The following is a 21537-nucleotide window of genomic DNA, read 5'->3' on the forward strand; positions in this document are numbered from 1 at the left end:
TAAAATCTTAAAAAAAAAAAAAAAAAAGCTGGGAATAAAATCTGGACTGGTAACCCAAAACTAATTTGACTCTTTTCTATAGTCAGTAGTCTCTCCTCATCAGAATAATTCTGTTTATCAATATATCAGGGTAATTGATAACCCCTAATATCTTTTTGTTTCATGAGAAAGTCTAATAGCTTCCAGTCCTTACAACTCCAGGTTTCCAAGTTTTTAATGTTGAGGGTTAAAAGGCTGCATTGTCCTCACTCTTTATGCCTTTTTACCATCTTAAAACAAAAAAAAAAAAAAAAGAAAAATTGGTATGTTTAGAAAAAAGTGCAACAAAATCAATTTATTTTGAGAATTCTCTTTAAACCGTGGAGGTTGTTTAAAACAGTATGGCTATAAAACTAAATTTGTCTTTTACTAAACTCATGGAGCAAGAAATTAGGAGGAGTTTGATCTGGAAGTAGCCAAAAGGAGAATTCTTACAGAATATTTACCCTTACCCTTCTTTTTTTGAGGATTTCTCCATCTGACAACAGAAGATTAGAGTCAGTGCTGAAGTAAGCTTTTTGAGTAGCTTAGTGTTCAGTGGACTTTTGATTGAAGAATTCTATCTATCAGTAGTAGAAACAAATTGACGTGGTCACCTGCCTCATGATAATTATATCAGTAACCATGTCTATGCTAGTCTTCCATCTTTTGGTAAATAGACCTTCCAAAAATGGAAGTTGCCAATCCTACTATCGTTTTAACCTTCCTTTTTCTCTTCCTGGCCTGCCTAGTGATTAATTCCAAAGATAAGCACATAACCTAAGCTGAGTCAATCAGAATCTTAACCAACATTTAAAAATTGTGATTAGAGGGACGCCTGGGTGGCTCAGCTGGTTAAGCCGCTGCCTTCGGCTCAGGTCATGATCCCAGCGTCCTGGGATCGAGTCCCACATCGGGCTCCTTGCTCGGCAGGGAGCCTGCTTCTCCCTCTGCCTCTAGCCTGCTACTCTATCTGCCTGTGCTTGCGCTCTGTATCTCTCTCTATATATATAACAAATAAATTTAAAAAAAAAATCTTTATAAAAAAAAATTGTGATTAGAGAAGACTACTTTTCCTTTCCTGGTGCTTTACTAGAAAGTAGAAAATAAGCCACATAGGGAGAATAAGAATAGAGATAATAGGAAAGAAGGAAGAAAGGAAGGAGGGGAGGGAGGGAAGGAGGGAGGAAAAGGAAAGAAGGGAGGGAGGAAGGAAGGAAAGTAGAAAGAGAGAACGAAAGAAAATAGAGATAAGGAGATTCCTCACAGCATCACAAGCCCAAGTTCCAGTTTCTGCCAAGGTCAGCTCTGCTTGGATCCTAGCATGTATCCTGTTTTCCCCACCCCCTGCCTTTCTGCTTAAACTAGGCATAGTTGAGCTTTTAGTGACTAAAGCAAAGTGACTAAATCCATTATCATAAATGCCTAATTTTATGCCAAATAACCTATTTCATTCTTACTAATTTTTAGCATTTCCCCCTTGCTAAAACTTTCATTTATCAGAGTGAATAATACCATCCTCTGGGAATTTCTAAATTTTAGTAAAATGTAATACATTTAGATCGATTTGTAATTTATTTATTGTTTTAGAGTGAGAGAGAGCACAGGAGGAGTTGGGGGGGGGGTGGCAGGCAGCGGGAGAGAGAGAATCTTAAGCAGGCTCCATGCCCAGTGTGGTGCCAACACCAGGCTCCATCTCACAATTATGAGATCGTGACCTGAGCCAAAATCAGGAATCAGATGCTTAACCAACTGAGCCACCCAGGTACCCCATAATTTGTGATTAGATAGTTAGCCTCCTTTTTGCATATGGAAAAAAATTTTAATGATGTATTTGAATTATTTTACGGATCTATTTACATATAAATAAGTATTGTATTCCTCAATAGTTTAATGAGAAAAATAAGTAATAATAAAATTGAGATTATAGATTTGACTTTATATCATTGTGTCTGTGCCTTTCTAGACTTGAATCTTAAGTTAATAAGCTGACAAATAACCTAACAGGCTTTACAGACACATAACAGGCTTTACAAGTAGGAGAAAGTAGTTTGATACTGCAACGTTCGCACCATACCTATCTATGTGTGGTTGGAGAGGGGTCCAAAGGGCAAAAATTGTTCTTAGTCTGCCTTTCTGGTCAAATCTACTCCCTAATGTCCTCTCATTTCTGTTTCACTCAATGCAAATGAAGTATATGCTCATTGAGGTAAGTATCTCAAAAACTTGCCCTAAGCATTCTTTTGCTAACCAGTTTGAATTACATGGATCTATAAAACAATGTGAGATAAGAGCTCTAGACTACTGCAGTAATGCAGAAGGTTTATATACAAAGAAGTAGAAAGGAGTGCCTGGGTGGCTTAGTCAGTTAAGCATCTGACTCTTGTTTTCAGCTTAGGTCATAATCTCAGAATTGGGAGATTGAGCTCTACATTGGGCTCTGTGCTGGGCATGGAGCCTATTTAAGATATTCACTACCTCTCCCTGTGCCCCTCTCCCCCTGAAAATAAATAGAAGTAGAAAATTGATGTATTGTACCACAAAATGGAATCTACCAAATACATGCATGTGTATATTTTTCTGAAGAGGGTGGATAGATTATCTCAGCTTAGAGTTTGTAACTCCAAAAGTTATGAATTCATTGTCATTTCCTGCTCTTTTCTTCAGAATCCAAAAAACAAAAAAATCTAATATCCCTAAATTTGGTACTCAGGAATACTGTTCCAAGAATATTAACTTTCAAATCCTGTAGCATTGTATTAACTGTAGTATTGCTGATGACAAAGTACACAATTAGCATGAACCTGGACGTGCATATATACCATGCACATATGTGCATCACACGTAATACCCTCATATTCTTTGGTCCCTTCTTCCAAAATTATATATATATATATTTTTAAAGATTTTATTTATTTATTTGACAGAGAGAGAGATCACAAGTAGGCAGAGAGGCAGGCAGAGAGAGAGAGGAGGAAGCAGGCTCCGTGCTGAGCAGAGAGTCCGATATGGGACTCGATCCCAGGATCCTAAGATCATGACCCAAGCCGAAAGCAGCGGCTTAACCCACTGAGCCACCCAGGCTCCCCCAAAATTATATTTGACTTAGTGTAATTGTTTGCTCATTTAATAGTACTGAAATTTAACTTCAGTCCTTTCTATTCATGCACTTTTTAAATAATCAAACATTAATAATATATATAAATGGTTTATCTACTTAATTTTTCATTATGAGGTAGGTTGTTTGGTTCTAATGTGTTAATAACACCATTGATTTTAGGATTTCTGGAAAAGGTTGCTTTAAACTGGGTTTTTGTTTTCTACTTACAATTTATTTTTTAAGTGTGGTAATACTTGTAGGTATTGCCACACATAAAAAATTAATTTTAATTTTAAAGAAACAGATGCTTACTCAGTGAAAAGTAAGTCTGTATTCTGGCCCTGTTCCCAAACTTCCAGTTCTCCCTAGAGGTAGTCACTATAATTATTTTCTTTAGTGTTCTATCAGGTAGTTTTTCTTCTCTATAGGTAGCATTTTAAAGCTCTATAGGTAGCATGCGTGTTTCTTAGTAGGTTTGTGCCTAAGTGTTATGGGCTGAATATTCCCCCACTCTCCCAAAATTCATATTGAAGTCCTGGCCCCCAGTACCTCAGAGTGTGACTGTATTTGACTGTGATTTAAAGAGGTAATTGAGTTAAAATTAGGTCATTAGGTTAGGCCCCAATCCAGTATGACTATTATCCCTATTAAAAGGGATTACAACACAGGCGCAAACAGAGGGAATATATGAAGAGACAAAGAAGAGACAGCCGTCTACAAGCAAAGGAGATAGGTCTCAGAAACCAACCCTTCTGACAGCTTTTCTCAGAGTTCTAGTCTCCAGAATTGTGAGAAAATTTAGATTTTTTAAAGATTTATTTATTTCAGAGAATGCTTGAGAGCTCAGGTGGGGGGTGGGGGCGGGCAGGGAGATGGGGCAGAGGGAATGAATCTCCAGGAGACTCTGAGCTGAGCGTCATGCTCTCTCACTACTCTGAGATCACGCCTGAGCAGAAACGAAGAGTCGGTCGCTCAACCAGCTGAGCCACCCCAGCGCCCTTGTGAGAAAATTAATTTTTATTGTTTGAATTATCTAGCCAGAAGTAGCCTTGTTAGCCTTTGTTATGTCAGCCCCAGCAAACCAATACAGATTTTTGGTACTGGGAAGTAGGGTGCTGCTGTAACAAATGGCTAAAAATTTGGAACTGGGAGACGAATAGAGGCTGGCAGAGTTTTGAGATGCATGCTACAAAAAGCCTAGATTGCCTTGAAGAGATTGTTGGTTGAAATAGAGATGCCAAAAGCAATTTGGGTGAGGATCCAGAAAGAAAAGAGAACAGTAGAAAAGCTTCTCTTATCTTAGAGATACACAGATAGCTTCATGAACAGAATGTTGATGAAAATAATACACATTAGAGGCACCTGGGTGGTTCACTTAGTTGGACTCTGGTTTCAGCTCAGGTCATGATCTCATGAGTCATGGGATCAACCCCTGCATGATGCTTTGTGCTTGGTGCTCATCAGGGAACCTGCTTGAAGATTCTCCCCCCGCCCCTACCCCCACACATGGGCACGCTCTCTCTCAAGTAATAAATCTATCTTAAAATAATAATAATAAAGGGTCACCTGGATGGCTTAGTTGGGCCTGTGACCTATCTTTGAATCTTTCTCCCCTTCCTGGAAGGATAACAAATGTTTGAAACCGAATAGCTCTACTGGCCCATGTAGAAAAATCACACAAGTCCAGCGGTTTTTCTCCATTTCATCCGATCTATGTCCCCTTCAGTCCAAGCTGGCAACATTTCTGCTGTTACAGAATTCTCAGAAATCTTACTGCCTTCCCTGCAGTTCATGGGGGTGGCAGCCCAGAGGACACAGGCCCAGGGAGCAACTCTGTTTCTTTCCTCTGTTGGTTCCAGAGAGGATGAAGCCATTGCTTTTCAGTCTAGTCTTTGAAAAGTAAAATTGTTGGGTCTTGAATCATTTTTTTTAATAGATCTTTTCAAAATACTTAAAAGCAGAGAGAATAATTTCATGAACCCCTATATAAACTTCACCAGTTTTCAGTAATTGTCAGTGCATGGCCAGTCTTGTTTTGTTTATTCCATCCTTCCCCCACCTACCCCAACTGGATTATTTTGAAATAAATCTTAGCTATCATGTGTTTTCATTTGTAAATTCTTCAGTAAATATGTTTCATGAGTATAATTGTGAAAAGGCATCTTTTTATTCTGGCAGGACTTTTTGGCAATTAGAACATGGCAACCATAGAAGAAATTGCACATCAAATTATTGAACAACAGATGGGAGAGGTATGTTTGATTTACAGTTCATTTGCAGATTCATCAAACCTATTTAAATCAAATGTATACGGGTGCCCTGGTGGCTCAGTCAGTTAAGTGTCTACCGTTGGCCCAGGTTATGATCCCAGGATCCTAGAATCGAGCCCCACGCCAGGCTCCCTGCTCGATGGGCAACCTGCTTCTCCCTCTCTACTACTTGTGCTCTCGCATGTGCTGTCTCTCTCTCTCAAATAAATAAAATATTTTTTAAAGTAAGTAAATAGGGGCACCTGGGTGGCTCAGTGGGTTAAAGCCTCTGCCTTTGGCTCAGGTCATGGTTCCAGGGTCTTGGGATCGAGCCCGGCATCAGGCTCTCTGCTCTGCAGGGAGCCTGCTCCCCCCACCCCCCGCCTGCCTCTTTGCCTACTCGTGATCTCTGCAAGTAAATAAATAAAATCTTTAAAAAAAAAAATTTTTTTTTTAAGTAAATAAGTCAAATGTATATGCTAGGTTCTGAAGGTACCGAAATAAAAGATACTCTCAACTTTAAGGTAGCTTTAAATCTAGTGGGGAATAGTCGAATCATCCCACAGTTAGGATATAGTGGGAAGGGCTATAATAGATGACTGTATGAAGTGTTAAGGGAGTGCAGAAGAAAAACAGCTAATGAAAAAACCTGGAAGAATTATGCTCTATTCCTTCTAAGAGGTACCATAATCCAAAGGTTTTCAAAGTGTCATCTAGTGACTCTCTTCAGAGAGTCAGCAAGGTCAAAACCATTTTCATAATAATAATGAAATGTTATTTTCCCTTTATTTTTCCAGGGGCTACCTGCCATGTAATGATATGGTATGATGAAACATGTCAATATATAAAAGGTGTACATCATTCGGTGGGCCAATGTGATATTACAGAATCACTGACAAGTGAAGGATTCATTCAAATGGCAGGATAGATCAGTGGATTTTAGTATAGTTTCTGATTTCACATTGCAGCTAGTCTTTAAAAAGCTACCACTTATCAAGTTTTTGCTGTCAAAGAACTACCACACGGTGCATGCACCTAAAGCTCTTCTCTAAGAAATAAGTTTGTTAGCCATTAGAATTGTGTTTACTTCACAGTAATATTAGTGATAGAAATAATCCACAGTGAAGTGAAGCCTACAACAGCTTAAGAGTTACATGGTAAAATTTGTTATGAACTGATTCAAATTCACATCTTAAAGGTAAAATGGAAGATTGTTAGGGAAGATAGTGGTGGAGATAACCTATGTAAAATAAGATTGACAGCAGTGAGAAGTACACCCAGAAAAGAAGGACATGCTGGCAACAGGGGTCAACAAAATTCAAATTGGCAGCAGTTATAATCGTTACAGTTCTACTCTAGACAAAAACTGATTAGTAATTCAGAACTTCGTTGTAAATTTTGCATAGAAAAGAATCTTGAAAATAATTTTAGGGAAATTTGGGGGAAATGGGAAAAAGTTGGAAACAAATCAACTTTGCAATTTTGAATTTGAACCAAAGAATTAAATTAGCGTAATGAGTTTACTCTGTAAAATATTTGCTCAACAACAACAAAAGCCCTCAGTGTTGGGCCAGTTCTCTAATTCATGAATTTGCTCATCCCCAGGGTCCTCCAACTCAGTAGATAGCAGTCCTGTCCTCCCAGTTGCTCAGAGCAAAATTTGGTAGTCATCCTTGCCTTTTTTCTCCTTATGTTCTGCATCTAGTCCATCAGCGTATCTTGTCACATATCCCTTCATAAACTGTCCCAAATCCCATCATTTTTCTCTTCTAGCATGGCCACTACCCCGTACCCTGCTGGCATCTCTGCCCATATGTAATTCCCAGATGCTGCCAATGTGTGGGCAGTAGCATTCTTTCTGGTATCCCTTAATGCTTCTCTTGAACATCACAGGCTATACTACGAAACTAAATCTAGAATTACCCTTTTTGAAAAAGATCTTGCCGCTCTGCTCTGTGATCTTCCAATGGATCTTCATTTCACACAGGAGGAAATCCAGATTTTGTAGTCCTTACACAGCCCTATACCATGTGGCTCCTGCTGGTGCTCGGATCCCATCTTTTACCATAACCCCTTCTGCCATATAGCTCTCTTGAAGTGCCTCTTGCTTCACATATGTGAGACACACTCTTCCTGCCCCATGGCCTCTACCTGTATCCAGGTAGAGGATGAACTTCCTCTAGCTAGCCCTAAGCTTTGGTCTGCTGCGTCACTCAGGTCTGTGCAGAAGCCATCTCCTCATGGCTTTTGTTCCATCAGTGACTCACCAGCTCTACCCTGCTTTATTTTTTCTTTGTAGCACTTAATTCCATCTGAGAATATTATTTGCTTATTTGTTTTTCATCTGCCTTTCCTCACTAAAATAAAAGCTTTGTGAGAACAAAGGTTTTGTTTTGTTTATTGCTATATTCGAGGACCCAGAACAAACAATGCTTGGCAAATGGAATGCACCCAGTAAACATTTTTCTAAATGGAAGGTGGGAGGGAAGGGGAAGGAAAGAATCAAAATAGTGAGGTCCAAATGTTTTTATTATTGTACCTTTATTTGCACATTTGTTTTTCTATAGGATGGGATTTTGTGGGAGTAGAATTGCTAGTTTAAAAGGTATGTATGTATGTGTATTGTATTGACTATATATGTAATGGTATGCTTTCCTAGCTTTGTCTGAAGGTAGAAGAAAATTGAGCCCTTAGAGGGAAAAAAAAAAAAAAAGATAAGTTGAACTGATTACTAATTTGACATGATTGTGTTAGATTGTTACCGAGCAGCAAACTGGCCAGAAAATCCAGATCGTGACGGCACTTGATCATAACACACAAGGCAAGCAGTTCATTCTGACAAATCACGATGGCTCTACCCCAAGCAAAGTCATTCTGGCCAGGCAAGATTCTACTCCAGGGAAAGTTTTCCTCACTACTCCAGATGCAGCAGGTGTTAATCAGTTATTTTTTACAACTCCTGATCTATCTGCACAACATCTCCAGGTAAATAACTTCAGAGTGTCTTTTCATTTTACACATGAAAGAATTAAAAAGCGCATCATAAGTATAAGTGATGTTAAGACTTTACATCCTACCTGGTCTTTAGGAAAAGTTGCATAAAATTATGTGCTGTGCAGATTATCTGTGTGCCCTTTCCTATATGCCACGGTACTCTTTCTCACGCACCCTCACATCCATATATTGAGCGGGGAGGGGGTTGTTAGTTTCAGATAATAAGATCCACTCAGGTTAGTTTGTCCAGGAAGGGGTTTCATAAAGGATAAAGAGAATTCACAGAATTGTTGGGAAGGCTGAAGATACAGCTCCACTTCAGGTTTCCAAGAATAACCACTTACAGGTGCCGCAGAACTAGCTTCTAAGAGACCTGCTGCTTCTGCATGGTTAGGAAACTGCCAAATTAAAAGCCTCTTCATGGTAGCAGCATTTTCCAAGACCACGCTGCCTAGGCAACAAGAAGCTGCCAGATCAAGAAGTCAGTATTATGGCTGTGCTTCAACAGATGCCACCTTGGTTGTCATCTTTATCTTCCTTCATGTAGCAGACCATTTTATCCCCACCATCTGCTTTAACACTAGAAGTCAGTCAGTCGTCTAGATTAACTTCACATCATTTTAATTTTTGCTAGTTAAATATTTTTCGAAGAGGTAAGGCTTGTACATGCTGCATGCCCATGATTATGTAGATATTTTCACTGCTGGTTCCTGTGATTGAACACAAATCCAACAAACCCTTAAGTTTGTCTTTGGAGACTTTTTGGTGGAGTTCCCACTTAAAATTGAATTCTCTGTTTTGTGATGAAAACCTGATCAAAGAAAATTCCTTTTAGGATTGAAGAACTAATTCATAAAACACAAAATTTTCCCTTTATATTCTGGTAGATTCTGTTATTCTTCTAATTGCATCATTTATATTAGTTTTAGAAACACCTAAGGTAAAAAGTGGTTGGGATTTATAAGAAGTTACTTTATCAACAAGGCAGAAGTCACTAAAAAAATTTATAACATCATGAATGAATACCTTAAGTTCTTTTTATCAACAGATTCGATTTTAAAAGTTTTATAGTTACAGAAATATTGAACTGTTCATACAGTTGCCATATAACCTCTCAACAGTTTCTCCTATTAACATTTTATATTAATATGATACCTTTATTATGACTAGTGAGTTGATTTTTATATATTATTTCCTAAAATCCGGGATGTTTTTAGCTTTTCCTGATTTTTACCTAATATTCTTTTTGGTTCCAGGATACCATATTACATTTAGTCATCATGTCTTCTTAGATTCCTGTTAGCAGTAACAGTTTCTCAGACTTTCCTTGTATTTGATGACCTTGACGATTTTGAGGTTTACTGGTCAGGTGTATTGTAGATGACCCTGCTTTGGGATTTTGACTACTGTTTTTCTCATGATTAAACTGGGATTGTTGGTTTTGGTGAGCAGGATCACAGAGGTTAAGTGCCATTTTCATCATGTCACATCAAGTGTACTTACTATCACTATGTTTTATAACTGGTGACGTTGATCTTCACCACCTGGGTGAAGTAGTATGTATCACATTTCTCCACTGTAAAGTTATTCTTATAAAAAAAATTTCTCTGTTTCAAGAAAAAAAGATAATATTGGTAATTTGCCTACTTTATGGCTCACCCCTCAGGGCAAAAAAACAGAAACAGGTATAGGATAAAACTCCCCCGGGGCCAAGAAGATTGGATTTCTAATCTAGTGACCTAAAGGATGTGGGCAAGTCCCTTAATATTTCTTCTACCCTTAGGAATAATAGCAGATAAAAGATTAGCACCATTCACAGTAGATGCACTATTAAGAAAAGAGTGATACCTTTCATAGACACTTTCAAAGGACAGCTATTTTTTTAAAGTTTCTTTAAAAACTAAGTTTTTATGATGAGATAAGAAGAAATTATGCCATTACAACATAGCAAGGGACAGCTATTTTAAGGACTTTTTGAAGTTTTTTAAATCAGAATTACTCCTGAAAGCATTCATACCCCTAAGAGATGAAAAAGAGTCCCAAGTGGAGGATTGGTGTGTGGGTTGTTTGAAAGCCAGGAGGCTCTATGGTGAATACCCGATCACATTTTGGGGATTGAAGTAATCTCTTCACATTTCAAAAGATTGGGGGGGGGGAAATGATTAAAAGGTTAGAAGATAAAAGAAAAAACTAGTGCTTCTATTAGCTGCAACTAAGTGATCAGCTCTTTATATAATTTAAGAGAGTTTGTAATTTGTCCAAGGCCTCTCCACCCAGTTCCACTAAGCTGCTACTGTATATCAGACTCTATAGCCCAGGCTGTCAATGATTACACCTGATCCAAATCTTAGATAACTCATTGATGGAATATTTATCAATCTTTTCCATAATTATAAGTAAATAACTCAAAAAAATTTTAACTATTCTATTTTTAAAATTCAATTATCTTTCTATGATTTTATAGATTATTTTTCCATGTGGAAAAATTTTGAGCTGTTTAAAGACATGTCATGATAGGGCTGATAATTGCTGCAGTAATTTGATATGTTGAATGAATAATGAATAATAAATGCTTAATAGGTAAGATACATTAAATGCTCATGTATTTGAGTGTTTAATAGTGTTTAATGAGATTGTAATGAAACAAATTTAAAAGGCATTTTTCCTATCTTTGTTTCTAATAACATTGAAATTTTTCTTTATATATAAAGAAAATTAATAGTTTAATTGATATATGCATAATAGAGTTCAAAGTCTCAGAATAACTTAAAAGAAAGAAAACAATAAAGACAGACTGTTCTTTTACATTTTACTTAAAAGCATTATTAACAAATTATTGTTCTGGTTTTTTGTTTTGGGGGGTTTTCTTTAGCTCTTAACAGATAATTCTTCCCAGGACCAAGGACCAAATAAGGTTTTTGATCTTTGCGTAGTATGTGGAGACAAAGCATCAGGTAACATTTTAAAAATAACCTTCTATGTGTGTTGTGTTGTTAAAATAACTACCACACTACCATGTTTCTTCTTCTCAAAGTAAAAAGAAAAGAGCATGTTGTTTTTATGATTCATATTTGAAGCCTATAAAATTTAACTGATTTTTCCCCAAAGCTTTTTATTCATTTAAAGTTTTATTTTACTTGAATGCAATTTAATTTGTTCTTCCAATGACATATAAATGCATATTTTGAAGAATTGTGAAAAACAGTAAAAAAAAGATTTGCTTATGTATTAGGATGGCAGAGAAGAAGAGGGAGAAAAACTTAAGCAGACTCCACACTGAGCTTGGAGCCCCACACAAGGCTCAGTTTCATGACCCTGAGATCATGATCTGATCCAAAACCAAGAGTCAAGGACTTAACCAACTATGCCACCTAGGTCCCCCAAAGACTTCTGCTTTAAAAATTTTTTTAAGCTTTTATTTATTTATTTATTTGGCAGAGAAATAGAGAACACAAGCAGACAGAATGACTGGTAGAGGGAGAGGGAGAAGCAGGCTCTCCAATGAGCGGGGACACCGATGCAGGGCTTGATCCCAGACTCTAGGATCATGACCTGAGTCGATGGCAGCTGCCTAACCAACTGAGCCACCCAGGCACCCCGAATTTTGCTTTTTAAATGTAAACTGAGTATGTAGAAATTTTTCTTGAAAATAAAGTCAGTTTTGTCAAAGGAATTGCTTAAGAATGAGTTGTGTCCTTATTAATACATAACATTGTTGCTAACTTACCTGCTGAGCCCTGTTGCTAGTCCATGTATATAGAATTGAGATGGAAAAGCTCTGATTACTCTTTAATGCTGTGCATAGCTGAGCAGCATTTCTCCAAATACTACTACTAGTACTCAGGTTTATGTCATTTTAGTTATGGTCATTGTTATTTTAGGACAGAAAAGCACCCATGTTCACTCACATATAATCTTTAATCTTTTCCATAGCTTCATTGCAACAATCTCCACTACAGCTTTTCCCAGAGTATGTTCAATTTAATTGATGTTTATCAAAGAAATGGCCTGTGAAGTGGTAGGTTAATCAAAGTGTGACAGATTTCTCCAGAAACTTAAAAAGTGGAATCCACAGTGAGAAGAGATTACTATAGGGGTACCTGGGAGGCTTAGTTGATTAAATGTCTTATCCTTGATTTTAGCTTAGGTCATGATCTATCTCAGGGTTGTGAGATCGAGCCCCATAGAGGCTCTGTATGAGTTTCTCTCCTCTTCCCTCTATCCTTCCTCACCCACACCCTCCCCAAAAAAGAGAATACTGTAGCTCAAATACTAATTGATGTATCTTTTTTTCAAGCAGAGTTTTCAGAATAAAATATCCTTATATAATGTAAAAGAGAATTATAATTTATAAGTGATCTCAGAAGTGAAAATAGTTTTTACTTATGGTGTATATGGGTGGTTTTGCTTTTCCTCTTTCCAAAATCTTCCATATCATTGTTAAGGTTACTTTACAGAATTAAAAATTCATACTATTTAATATATTTATCAAAGAATATGGTTGTTTCATTCTCTGCTTAGTAACTCCTAAAAAATGTTTCCATGTCACAGACTCAAAAATCATTTCACTACATATATTGTTGTTACTTGAAGGGAATAAATGGGCTTATTTCCATTTCTGTTCAAAAATACATGACTTTTGCTTTCTTAAACATCTTGTCTCTAGGGCGTCACTATGGAGCAGTAACCTGTGAAGGCTGTAAAGGATTTTTTAAAAGAAGCATCCGAAAAAATTTAGTTTATTCATGTCGAGGATCAAAGGACTGTATTATCAATAAACACCATCGAAACCGCTGTCAATACTGCAGGTTACAGAGATGTATTGCGTTTGGAATGAGACAAGATTGTATGTATTAGCTTTAAAGGAGAATAAAATTTTAAGAATTCAGCCAACCTCTAGAAATATGTCACAGTTAACACAATATGTGAATATATATCCTTTTTAATTTACAGTATTCCAACTAACAGTTTAAAAATGTGTACATATGCATATATTTCTATTCATTCAACAATATATTTATTGTCCATATGCTATTCATGTATATATGTTTGAACTTGGTTTTTAAAAACATGCCTAACTAGATAACAGTTTAGTTTTCGATTAAACTACTAAGGTAATAAGTTGGGTAGCTAATATTGAGTTCTCACCATACCTAACTCTTTGTATAGCATAGGAATTAACTTATTTCTTCTCATAGCAAAATAGTGTGCAGTAAGTACAGCTCTTAGCCATTTTACATTTGAGTAAACAGATTTAGTAACTTGCCCAAGGTTACATAACTAATAAGTGGCAGAACTCAGATCTGAATCTTGGCAGGTTTTTTTTTTTTTTCTCAGAAAATGTACATTTAACAGCTATACTATCTCCTATGTATCATGAAATAAAATCCTATAAAATAAGTGAAATATACTACCTGTATTTTATAAATGAAGATTATAAACAGTTGAATTAATTCTCAAAAATCTCCCTGCCCTTAACTAAAAAAGATTTAGCTTTTTGTGGCTATTAGTATTATTTTCAGTCGGTCAGATACTATTTTTTTTTTACTCTCACATAGATAGGTAAGAGACTCCTATCTTCAGTTTTTCCTTCTTGATGGTGAGCTTTTAAAAAATAAGAATTCCTCTACATTTCTACCACAGCTGGGTCAGGGAGAGAAAAGAGATGCAAATTATTATTCCAAAGCAACTTTGTTGAAGTTGGAAATAATTTCTAAAGATGATCTTTAGAGTTCAATTATGATAACTGTCTCCCATGAACAGCATTGCGTTACATTTATAATTGCATATACATTCAACACTGTGATGTAATAGCTTCATGCATTTTTGTAGCTGTTCAGTGTGAAAGAAAACCTATTGAAGTATCACGAGAAAAATCTTCCAACTGTGCCGCTTCAACAGAAAAAATCTACATCCGAAAAGACCTTCGAAGTCCATTAGCTGCAACTCCAACTTTTGTAACAGATAGTGAAAGTGCAAGGTATAGTACAAACCAGCAAAACATAGATTAAGTAGCTGGTCCTTTGTTTTTCTTCCCAGTGAAACTAAGGCTAAAATGTGTACTTGTTTGTTACAGGTCAGCAGGACTGTTAGATTCAGGAATGTTTGTGAATATTCACCAATCTGGAATAAAAACTGAGTCAACTGTGCTGATGACACCAGATAAGGTGTGTTTAGTGCAATTAATTTAAAGCATAAATTTTTTTTTAGCTTTTAATATTTTTTCCCTTTTCTTCATCTCCGCCATTACTTTGGTTAGTTGGTCTGGTCTTAAATATTCCCTATTACAAGTTGCTTTTTTAAATGATCCACTATTTGATAGTGTCAAGTGACAGCTAAAACAGTTTAGTAACAAATTTGATGGCTTTATTCAAGGGAAAACAATCCATAGATCAGGAGAGCATTCTTGCTGAGGGATTTTGGGCAAGAGTGAGTTTTAGAAAACGTTAGAAGCAGCAATATGGAAAGGGCCTTACTGACTAGGAGCTTGAAGATTTCCTTATAAGGCTAGTGGGTCCTGCTTCTTAGGGTAAGGTGAGCTAGTTAAAGCGGAGTTGAGGATTGTGATTGGTGTGTGTTGGGTTCCCTTGACAGGTGTTTCCTGTAAGTGTTTGCTGCCTTGGGTTTAGATTTGTGACCAGGATAGCCTCCATTTTGTGTGTCCTCATATAGGAATAACTATCAGTAGAAATGTTCATTATTGCCCTGGGACAATTATAGCTTCAAAATGAAAGTAACAGACAAAAGTCTTACAGGTTTCTTTTATCTCAAAAGTCCTCAGAAACAGAAATTTATATTAAGTGTGAAATTGCTTTTTTTTCTTTTTTTTTTTTAAGATTATTTATTTATTTATTTGATAGATCACAAGTAGGCAGAGAGGCAGGCAGAGAGAGAGAGGAGGAAGCAGGCTCCCTGCTGAGGAGAGAGCCCGATGCGGGGCTTGATCCCAGGACCCTGGGATCATGACCTGAGCCAAAGACAGAGGCTTTAACCCACTGAGCCACCCAGGTGCCCCCCCCCTTTTTTAAGATTTTCTTATTTATTTTGGAAAAAGAGAGCATGAGCAGGAGGGGCAGAGGGAGAGGGAGAGAGAATCTCAAGCAGATTCTGTGCTGAGCACAGAGCCTGACTCAGGGCTTCATCTTATGACCCTGAGATCACAATCTGGGCCGAAACCAAGAGTCAGATGCTTAACCAACTGCTCCATCCAGGTGCCCCAAGTGCAAAATTCTTAATATTTCTTTTATACTCCCCTACAGATTTTATAGTAACAAAATACTTAAAATATTTCAGGTGAAGAGAAATTCCTAGCACATCTTTTACTCAAAACATTGACTTGAGTCAAGAGTAGGAATAGAATTGCAAGAGCTTTCATTATGTGTCTAAGTTACCTAGTTTCTCTTAAAGGTTGGAGTCTTTGTTTTGAGCAAGGAGTCTCAAGGAAAAAAGGCTTATTTAAATGGAGCATGTGGCATTTATGCAGTGTTCAGAAACCCCTTATGAGAATAAAAATTTCTCCTGAAGATTCATGTCTAGAAACAGATCTTAGGGAGCCCTATGAATAGTATTTCTCTCACCCTGTAATGTAATCTGGTTTTATATAACCTATAAGATTATTCTTCCTATTTATGGCTAGATTTATTCTATATTAGTTTTTTCTCTTTTTTTCTTTTTTTTTTTTAGTTTTTTGATATTCTTAAGGGACTCTCCATACATGAGCTCTGGAATCATATTTCATGTGCCACTTACTAGCTACATAAACTTGGGCAAGTTATTTGACCTGTCAGTGCTTCACTTTCCTTCCTCATCTGTAAAATAGGACAAATAAGAGTTTCAACCATACAGGTTGGGCTTTAGCATTTTGTGGGGAGATTTAGCTTTTTACCATATATTTTGGAATTATAAGATTTTGCTTCACCTTGTATACGTGATTCAAGGTTAGGATGGTAGTTAGGACGGCACTGACATATTAACTCCTTTAGGAAAGGAAGACAACTATGTTTTGTTGAGAAATTACTATTTTCCCAGATACTGCTTTTCTATATATCTTTGTATTAAATTATAATAACAATCTTGTGTGGTAAGTTTCTGACAAAGTCTCAAAACTGGTCACCAGATGCGGTCTTTTTGCATTGCCTAAGAGTCTTTATTGGCAAAAACTTAAAAATCTCGCTAGGTAGGCATGTTATAAAATGGAAGAAAATAGATGTGTTTAAGTTTTAGTTGAAAATTAAAACACTTAAAAATGTTAACTCCTTTTATTCAAGTATACGAAGCCTGGAACAGTGGTTAGAGCGTAGGCTTTCCCATTAGAACTGACTTCCCAGTCTTGCCTCCACTGTTTGCTGCAGAATGACAAGAGGTAATTCTTCTTGTCAGTAATAAAGGCATGATGATTCCTATTTCACAAGGTTGTTACAAGGATTAAATAAAATACATATATAAGTAGGAACCAAGTAAGAACTCCACAACTAGTAGGTTTCTCAGTAAATGATCCTCGGATCCTTTGTTAATTTGGGAAGCACAAAAGTTGTTTCATTCTGTTCACTAAAACTAATTTCACATAAACTGAAGAATTGATATAACATGAAACATGAAGGAAACATGTTTTTGTTGGATTAAAAGCACTTTAAAACAGAAAAATTAAATTTCATCAAAGGATTCTGTCAATTGGCCATAGAAGGCAATTGAAGGGACTCTCATTAGGGTAGGATGGAATAATTTGAGTATTTAAACAAGAATGATTCATTTAAATGTATCAAATATATAAAAATCTATGAATTTAAAGTGGTACTTAAAACTCACTTGTTGCTAGTAGAGGTTGCTAAGGGCACTGACTCATTGCTCTGAAAATTGATAAAGAAAAATCAAGCACCTGTCTGCCTTTCTTACAGAAATTATGTTTCTGGGTAGTCAAAGAGTTAAGGAGAGTGAATACTTTTTCACAAAATAATAATAGCTAATTAGTGAATAAAGAATATATACGTGATTAACAAAAATGAAAGCTAAAGACAAATGGGAGAATATGCAATGTATAGCAAAAGGCCATTATCATGGGCTCCTGGGTGGCTCAGTTGGTCAGGAATCTGCCTTCAGCTCAGGTCATGATCCTGGGTCCTGGAATTAAGTCCCGTGTCAGGCTCCCTGCTCCCTGAGGAATCTGCTTCTCCCTCTGCCCCTCCCCCGACTCATTCTCGTAATCTCTTTTTCTCTCTGTCAAATAAATAAATAAAATCTTTTTAAAAAATTATCTTAAATATGTAAAGAGATTTTTCACCTACACAGCATCTGGTATTAACACATTTAACACAGTGGCTGATGAAAATTGGCATTCTAAGAATTCTGTTCAGTAGTAACATTTACGTTTTTTCCCTCTTTTCAGTAACATTAATTTTAATACATTCTGTACAACTTTATAGTTTGTATAGAGAGTTTTGGAAATTTTAAATAAAAATTTAAATAAAATAAATTTTATTTTAAATAAAATTTTAGAATTTTAAATAAAATTTAAATGAAAAATAGAATTTTAAATAAAAAAAGAACTTAAAAGATCATCTAAGATCCTTTTACCAGAGGGAGGGATTGTTGATGTGAATAGATTAATCATTAAGTATACTTTTTGGTTTAATGTAACTTTTATATAAACATTTCCTAGGAAATGTACCTGCTGTTTTTAAACTTAACGTTTTCCTCAGGAAGTTTCTAAAGGCTCAGAGCTCTTTGATTTTGCTTTCTAGGTTCCATTTATCTTAATTAGAATATTTTAATTTTGTCATTTCATAATCTAGAATTGGATATTTCAGACAAAAAGTTCTCTGATACACCAATTTGCAGATTTTAATACCTTTTTTTTTTTTTTTTTAAGGCTGAATCATGTCAGGGAGATTTAAGTACATTGGCCAGTGTGGTTACATCATTAGCAAATCTTGGAAAAACTAAAGATCCTTCTCAGAATAGTAGTGAAATGTCTGTGATTGAAAGCTTAAGTAATGGTGATACCTCTTTGTGTGAATTTCATCAAGAAGTGCAGACTAATGGTGATGTTTCAAGGTAAGGTCTGTTTTGATCTTATTAGTATATCTTACAATATTCTTATGGCAAATACTATTTACAAAAGTTTCAGAAAACAAGTATTTCTGTTAGAAAATTTAAAGCACAGTAAGTTTTCACTGAAAAAGCACATTCAGTGTAAAATATTATTCAGCAGGTTACATTTCAAGTAATGAGCAATAAATGAATATTACAATATTAGAAATGTAATCATAAAATTTAGGAATTTTTTCTTGCTAAACGTGTTATTTTATCTTCTGTGTATTTAAACAATTGCCTTACCCCAGGCAGCCATGTTCATTTTCCCCACCAATTTTTAAATGATGAAAATAGATTTGAAGGACTTAATTGAATCAACTACAATTTTAAGTTACACTTCAGGAAACTTGTATGAGAATTCGGTTTTTTGTTCTCTTGATATTAATATATGGGATATAGAAACTGGATCTCTTCAGGCTTTTTTCACACTGTTCATCATCTAAATGTTGAGGAAACTGTATTTAAGAGTCTCAATAAGTACTTTGTTGAACGCAAGATTTTAAGGAACTCTAAAAGGCCTCTCTTTGAAAAATATGAGGAGCTAACAGTTATTTGCTAACATTAATCCATTATTTGCCATCCTAATCTCAAGATTCTTAGAGATTAGATGTAGCTGTGTTAACACAAGTTTTAAAATATTTCCTGAATTTTTAAATAAAATTAAAATCTAATCTTTTGTGTAGAATGCAGTGAAGTTGACATAAGTTCTTGCCCTTATTCTTTCTAAATAACTTCTGTATATAAAGTAAATGGGCTGTTATCTTGTAGTATCAAATGTGTAACTTGTAAAAGCATGTTTTGAGACAAAGTGTAAGGGTTTTTCCTCCTGGTAATTACGTAAGTTTTTTTTTTTACAGACTGTAATTCTCTGATAATACATTAATATAATACAGCTTTTCATACTATACATAATTGAAGTTTTTTTGTTGCTTTTGGAAGCAGGTATAGGTATCACTGAAATAGAGTTATCAGTGATACACTGAAGTTCTGTATTCGCAATAATTTTTTAGGCCTAAATATTAATTTCAGAATTTTATGTAGGATTTTATTATTATTATTTTTTTTTTTTTTGGAGATTGACCAAGCTCACAGCATCTAATGTCTCCTAATAGGGCATTTGACACTCTTGCAAAAGCACTGAATCCTGGAGAGAGCACAGCCTGTCAGAGCTCAGTAGAGGGCATGGAAGGAAGCGTACACCTAATTGCTGGAGACTCGAGCATAAATTACATCGAAAAAGAGGGGCCACTTCTCAGCGACTCACATGTAGCTTTCAGGGTATTTCCATATTTTTTAAATATAATTTTTAATCTTGTATTATCCATTTTGATTTTAATCTTCCCTTCAGAAATCAAGGTATATTTGTTGTGCTTTTAAAGTCAGAAGTATTCCTGATAGAATTCAAAATAGCAACTGAAACATGCACATCTGGCTGTATAAAGCGATGGCTCAGTAAAGCATCCTGTTTATAAATCATGGTTATGATATCGATTAGTGGTTTTAAGTTTATGAAAGCTAGCTTTTAGAACATTTTAGACATGAGTTTGGGGTGTTGCTATTAACCCTGAGTATTGACATTCACCATGTTTGTATACACTGGTTTTCTTCAGTGCTTTAGCGTAATCTAGTATGTGAGACCCAGTTATTCCTACCGTAGTAACTATAAAGAATTCCATTTGTTAGTATTGCCCTAATTAGCTAGCTCTCAGTATTAAGAATGTAAAAATTATTTAATACATTTTACCTTCTGGCTTTTAATTTCTTACGCTTTAACCATTTTGGAGAAGGTACATTTGTAGTTTATTTTTTTGCTCCCCTTAAATACATTAATTTATAATGAAAACAATACATGTCGAATATTAGAAAATAACTTTGGCATTCAGATAATGTTCGGACTATAGCTATAGATACACTGACCATTGAGGCCCTATATTAAGACTCAGATGTTTTGGCCCCTCCATTTTAACCACTCTGTATCTTTTCTCTGTCAGCAATGAGTACTCTCATCAAATCGTATGCAAAGTGATTAAAAATATACAGGAGATTTCAATTAGCAATACACAGCAGTCCTAGAGTACCTGAAGGAAATGATGTATAACTTTACTTTAGATTATAAGTTTTCATGGGTTTCTAATGAAAATATAAACAGTTAACAAATAGTGGTTTGTGTGACTGGTACAAATAACACAAATCTAACATTGGCTAAAACTGCATACGATAAAATTTATATTTGTAAAATTTGACTTGGTAGAAGTAGCCGCAGAGAAAGCTCAGTGACTTAATAAAGTGCTGTAATTTGATACAGTCGGTAAAACATAACAGTGAAACCAGTCTTCATGTAAAATTTTATCAAAGATAACCTGTATGAAAAAAATTAGAAATGTTTTACTTGTACTGTACATGAAAATTTGGGGGGGCTGTAAGAAAAGATAATGGGAATAATCAGTGTCATCCTTAAAAATTATGGTAGGAGCTATGGACAAGGGTGGAGCAAGGCAAAACTGATTTTCCCCATTGCTTTTTTATTCTGAATAAAAGACATGCTTTTGTTGTCTGTCTTTTACTTTCTACCTTTGGATTTAATGGGAAGGAAAGGAAACAGAGAGGTAGGAAGAGGACCCATTACAAGTAGAAAGTATAGAGTACTTCAATAGAAAGCAGAAGCCATCCTTTTTTAGTTGTTGATGTTGGTTCTCAAAATGTTTGATTTTTTTCAAATATTTGTTATGGATGGATGTGTCAGGCAAATTAGAACTTTTTTTCCTGTCTCTGGAATAGTCTTTGACCTGCTGTTCTCCGGGTGTCCTCAGAATCAGCACTCTGAATTTTCTTGGTCTCCTGACAAAGACAGCTTCTTTCTCTGATGCTTATTTACAACCTTTGTGAAATCAAGAGTTTTACTTTTCTCTCACTTCCCAGTTCAGTACTTTTGTAGTTGGCTTTCTCACTGAGGTTTTACAGTCATGAGTTACAAAACCTGACATCTGTAATCAAAAACTCCGTTTTCTCTTAACAACTGAGCTAAATAGGATTCTGTTCCTATCATACATTTTTACATACACGGTAGTTTGCAACATGCTTTCATGT

General features: G+C 35.7%; 1 protein-coding gene across 4 annotated transcripts in view; it reads left to right on the forward strand.

Annotated features, from left to right (window-relative positions):
- NR2C1 (nuclear receptor subfamily 2 group C member 1) overlaps positions 1-21537 on the forward strand; it is a 45502-nt gene that overhangs the window by 6117 nt on the left and 17848 nt on the right. For all 4 annotated transcript variants that reach the window (XM_045084835.1, XM_045084833.1, XM_045084836.1 and 1 more), the window contains exons 2-9: positions 5297-5370; positions 8122-8352; positions 11234-11315; positions 13028-13207; positions 14194-14341; positions 14438-14528; positions 18227-18411; positions 19563-19728. In XM_045084835.1, coding sequence (XP_044940770.1) covers positions 5317-5370; positions 8122-8352; positions 11234-11315; positions 13028-13207; positions 14194-14341; positions 14438-14528; positions 18227-18411; positions 19563-19728 — 1137 coding nt within the window. In that variant the 5' untranslated portion in view covers positions 5297-5316. The remainder of the gene's footprint in view (positions 1-5296; positions 5371-8121; positions 8353-11233; positions 11316-13027; positions 13208-14193; positions 14342-14437; positions 14529-18226; positions 18412-19562; positions 19729-21537) is intronic.

Source organism: Mustela putorius, unplaced genomic scaffold, assembly GCF_011764305.1.
Source record: "Mustela putorius furo isolate JIRA1106 unplaced genomic scaffold, ASM1176430v1.1 tig00000788_pilon_pilon_pilon, whole genome shotgun sequence".
NCBI classification, from domain to species: domain Eukaryota; kingdom Metazoa; phylum Chordata; class Mammalia; order Carnivora; family Mustelidae; genus Mustela; species Mustela putorius.